The sequence below is a fragment of the Parasteatoda tepidariorum genome, chromosome 7 (assembly GCF_043381705.1).
Source record: "Parasteatoda tepidariorum isolate YZ-2023 chromosome 7, CAS_Ptep_4.0, whole genome shotgun sequence".
Classification (NCBI taxonomy): Eukaryota; Metazoa; Arthropoda; class Arachnida; order Araneae; family Theridiidae; genus Parasteatoda; species Parasteatoda tepidariorum.
The window spans coordinates 31,158,877-31,164,493 of NC_092210.1; the positions used below are offsets into that span (position 1 = coordinate 31,158,877).

The 5,617-nt window shown below is 30.7% G+C and overlaps 1 protein-coding gene across 1 annotated transcript in view; it reads right to left on the reverse strand.

Moving 5' to 3' along the window:
- LOC107457090 (acetylcholine receptor subunit alpha-L1) overlaps window positions 1–5,617 on the reverse strand; it is a gene marked incomplete in the record, with an annotated part of 12,224 nt that overhangs the window by 4,763 nt on the left and 1,844 nt on the right. Inside the window, 3 exon segments of the mRNA XM_071183242.1 lie at window positions 682–788; window positions 2,524–2,568; window positions 4,920–5,053. Of these exon segments, the coding sequence (XP_071039343.1) occupies window positions 682–788; window positions 2,524–2,568; window positions 4,920–5,053 (286 nt within the window).

Consider the following 5,617-nt stretch of genomic DNA (forward strand, 5'->3'; position numbering starts at 1 on the left):
TTACTTTTACATATATATATATATTTATATATATATATATATATGTATATATATATATATATACATATATATATATACATATATATATATATATATATGTAAAAGTAAGATTATAACTGATAGCTTATAGCTTTAAGAGTTTAGATTTGTTTTACTAAGTAATAAAGTCAAATTTAAATGCAAAAAAAAAATTATTTTTAAGCGGGAATTTTTTTTGGTATTGAATTTTTAATTTATTCTTTTAAAACATTTTTCATAAGCAGAAAATAGATTACTTGTTGACTGAATACCATGTCACAAACACTGAAGTACTACAAACTAAGGTAAACAACGTTAAAGTGCACAAAAATATTATTAAATGCAGACAGCTGTTTCGGATTCTTTCTGTTTCACTGATGAAGGTTGCCCTTTGATCATCCGAAACAGCTGTCTGCATTTAATAATATTTTTGTGCTCTTTAACGTTGTTTACCTTAGTTTGTATTTTAGCACAAAGGTCGCCCACTTGTGTATTTACTGAGGTACTAATTGCAATTATTTTTCATAAGATGTAAGACACCTAGTTCGCAACATTTTAAAATTTCTACATTACTTTTTCTTTAAAAAAAAATTTCAGAGAACAAAAAATGCTACAAAAAAAATCTATCTGAATTTGTAATAACAATGAAAAGAGCTACCATACGTTGTATAGAGGGAGATGTCAGGAGTCCAAATTTGGTCCATTGGAACTATGAGTCGATCAATGCCATATTCAGCTGCATCCCATGTAAGATATACATCCTCCCATCTCTAAATAAATTTACAATAATATGTAACTAAAATTATTTTCACATAATAAATACTTAAAATATTTATGTCGTCATTCTTTTTTTAATTATTCTAAAAACTTTATTAGATGTATTCCGAATATTATAGCCTAGATAACATTTTAGGTATTTAAAACAAATTATGTCAGAAAAAAAACAGTTCTGTAAAATTTTTTTTATAAAACTCCCCTTAGTTACGAGGCAACACATAAGTGTCCGGTAAATTTCCTTGATTTGCTTTGTCGATATAAATTTTTTCTTTCCAATATTTGCTAAGCCTTGCGCAGAGTTAATATACACGTTTCAATCTAATTTTAATTAGAATTCGCCGTAACAAGAATAATTGTTAATTAAAAAATACCAGTCTTTATATCCATTTATCCATAAGCGAACATACTTTACATTTATTGATATTCATATTGCTTGATTTGGTTTTATTGCTTGATTTGGCTTTTGAACGACCGGTTTTCTGCTCCCCCCCTGCATATTTAAATTCTTGGAAATACAATTAAATAGAGTCTCGGTGCTGCCATCTAGTGTGGCAGAAACTAAACGTCCACGTTAACCTGACCAACGGTATCTCACCCATTGTGGTGGTCCTGAAATAGTGGATACCACCTCTGGAGAATGCACTAGGTCTGCTGATCGGCAAGACTGATTGTGCAGCTCATTGGAAATAAAAAAGACAATTAAAGCTGCTTTCGTAAAATGCTTAAATCAATACCTGCGATTTTTAATGACACTAAAAACCATGAACTAAATAGCAGTCTTCGGTTTTGAAAATATATAACCTATACATTTTTAAATTATTTTGAAATTGCATTTTATTAATAATCATAATAATTGCTTGGTGCGGCAAAATGATTTACCATAATAATTTAACATATGAATCCAACAATTAACATTTCCCTGAGATCTATATTCATCACATGCACGCTGTATGCACGTAACATGTAGGTTGTGCATGCATTATATCGATGCAATGGGGGGGGAGTAACATCACATTAATCTAAGCCTCAAGTTTCTACAAATCCGTACATTTAGGTGCTCGGATACTTTTAGCCAGACAGCATATTTCTCATACCTTAAAAATGATCACAGAAAAACCCAAGTGAACATGCGTACACCCACGCATATTACCCTACAATAATTTAAGGGACACCATCAATTTTTTTACACTCATTTGATCGTTGTGATACATAAAAAGAATGCATTGTAGCAACCTCCAGTCAAGGCATGTTTAATTTCTTTTAAAGAATTCATTACATATATAAGAGTTTTGCAGTGACGTAATAATATTTTAAAAAAAGGAAAAAAAGATGTTATGCAGATATGCACAACCAATCACGAGAAAGACTCTCATGTAAAAAATTTTAAAACTCCGCAAAGATTTAAAAGTGGATCATTCCGAGAAAATAAATTTTTTTTATCATAACGCACATTTATAGTCTGTCTATGTAAAGAGCATCCCTCGATATTCGTCTGAAGCAATGGAGACGATTATAGTTAAGAGGTTTAACTATTTGAGAAATGATGTTGGGCCAAATATTTAAGACGAAGTTTTGACCCAGGTCAGCGAGAGAAAGGGAATAAAGGAAAAAAGAAACTCCCCTCTTTAAAAGGCATTTTTTTCTTGTTTCTATGGCAGCCAATGGCCTTCACTGTGGCGAGGGAAGTTATTTCTATAGACAAACTATATGTAGTTTTCTAATACTTACCATGGATAACCACGAAACAAACTTCACTTGCCGATCCTTTATATCCTGAAAATTAAATGAAGCTAAAATGATTTTCAGTTTTTGAAAGAATAAACTATTTTAACAACACACTTTATACACTGGAAAAAAAACTATTTAAAGCACAAATTATAATTATTATAATTTCGAAAACCATACTGTGCTGTCATAAATACCTACTTCAATATGTGTATTTATTACATTACGGAATCAAATTTAGGGCCGTAAACGCCATTCGTGGTCTTCTACTCAAATTCTTGACCATAAACGTTTTAAAAAGTGATAAATGTTGGATGTTCTCAGGATACAATGAGTGATGGATGGAAATGAGGGTCACATTCGAATTAAAGAGGTCATTTTACGTAAAAGTCAGCGATTTTTCGGCACAATGTACCTTGTATTTTTCATTCCTTTAATGGTAGCTGATCCGTGATGTCTCAGTGATTAAGGTACTGATTGCCTTTGTGAAGAATTGGGGTTCGATCCCCAGTGGCGGCTTGAAGCCCACTGAGCTTCAGATAGATGGTCTGTGCGCAGCTCTAACCACATTGCCGCAACTATGCTGTTGATCACGAAATTGTAGAGCCTTAACCAACATGACAACTTCTGGCTCGAAGCAGGCTACAGCGGGATGGCTTTTTATAATGAGAAAAAGTTCTTAGCTTAAAAACAATGTCGAAAAATTGAATTAAAAATATACTTTGGATAGTTATATTAATATTATATTTGATAAAAAAAACTCTTATGACCAAACTCTACAGAGAAAAACGATCGTTTTGGCAAAATTACAGAAAGTAAAATTATAAGAAAAATAATTGAATGAATAAAAATCAAGAAATTACGCAAAAAAATAAATAAATATATAAAAAGAAATTTAAAATAATAATATTTTAAGGACAGCGGGTGGGCAAATTATTGAAAAGTATTATGAATTTTATTTACTGATTTATTTATTTTTTTCATGAGTAATTTCGTTTATTCTAGCACATATTTTTTTCACAGTTTTTCCTCTAAATTTATAAATTCATGGATATTATTTTAATTGAATATGTTAGTCATTAATTTAAGAATTTCAGATTCAATGGGAGGATTATTTTGGGGATTATTACATAGAAGACAGGATTATATTAATTTAGGATTTACAGATTGAATGATCATGTTAGGATTTATAAGTACTTTCTAGTTCCTAATTGGAAGCAAGGATGAAAATAATGCATACTTAAAGCGTAATTATAAACGTTCTTCTACTTAAAATATCAGATACCATATTCTAACCATACATTTGGAGTGATTACTTATCATATTAAGTGATCTCTACCCTCGCGTTTCAGGTAAAATTTTTGATAAGCATTTTCTTGATATTTTTCGGTACTTAACATACTTTAAATCCTTTCAACTGATTGGATGACGACCATGTATTTTGCATACATGAGAAGGTACTTCCGAACAAGTAAAATATCTACCATTATATACCTACCGTATCTACCATTATGTACCTAAAATATATACCATACACAAGTAAAATATCTACCAATAACAAAGTAAATAGTTTTGTGAAGTTTAAATTAAAAGGAATAAAAGCATATTTAGATTTTTTTCCCTCCTCGCCTTTTTCCCTTTGATATTTGAGTTTGGGTAGGAGAGGAAATGCCTATCAGTGCAGAAAATATTTCTTAGGAAATCGTTAACTTATATCGGTCATGTGTGTTAAATAAAAAGAAAGCTACGATAGTACAGTGGTTAAGGTATTTTGCTGTCATTGTGTAAAATAGTTTCTTATCCCCGACGGTGCCTTGAAATCTACCCAGTTTCAGATCATTGGGCATAAGCATATCTAAAATGTAAATACAGACTATATTTTTTTAAAACAAACATTGGGCATCCACCTAATTTCAGTTTTGTTATTTCAAAGAACTCCATATATTTGTAAATTTTAACCCAATCTAGAAGATAAGAAGACACGTGGATCAAGCATTCCGACAAACTAGTTTCACTTTTTGATGAAACTCACCCGCATTTGCGTTACATGTACAGAAAAATGACGAGGAGATTCTAACAATATCTAAGCAAATAACCCGTCTTCCGCAAGAGATATTTGACATCAGCACTGCGGTCGGTGCAACCAGAGAGCGGAATTTGAATGAACATAGCCATTGCTAGGATTCGAATCTGAAGTGCCACATTGGTCGACAAACGTTTATCTCTAAGATGTCCTCGATATTGCCAATAAAGTGCCGTTGGCCTCGTATTTGCGGAGTCAACCACTGGACGACAAAATAAGTGTTGTTTATTTTAATTGCTAGATTAGTAGCTAATATTTAAAAGTTTTAACTTATCACGTCACGCAATCCAATTTTTAAAATAAATTGTTAACTTACCACGTCACGCAATCCAGCTGGATTTAGATTAATTCTAACTGGTATTGTATCTGTTGTTTTTCTTACAGGTCTCACCAATTTATCATAGTTCTCGAATAAAAATCGTCTTAAGTCTGACTCCGAATTTTCAACTCCTAAGGTTAAAAATCAAAAAGAAAGAAATTTAAATATTCAATAATGATGCTAAAATAATATATAAGAAAAGCTTAAAGCCATATTTTCAGATTGTGAAGGGGATCGTATTTTGGTAAAATTACTACAATTTTCCTGAGGGCAATGTCTTATCTGTATTGTACTGATATCGAAAGGAAATTGCAGAATTATGTGAAGTACATGTTTGGAAACATTACTAAGGATAACTTTTTATCTAAAATTCTCACCTATAGAAAAAATTTAACTTTTCACACTATATTACCTCCAGCCCTGCATGTCTTCTCAGAATACATAGAAGAGCATTTCAATTTTGAAACTAATTGCTAAAACATTGAATCGGGTTTGCGATTAACACGTTAATTTAATATCATTTTAATTTTTTTTTGTCGTATGTTGCTTTTCTGTATGAAGATAAATCATTGTAAACGTTTTTAAATATATAGTATATCTCATTTAACACTTTGAGAAATGAATATCTTATTTATCTATATATATATGTATATATATATATATATATATATATATATATATGTATACATATGTAT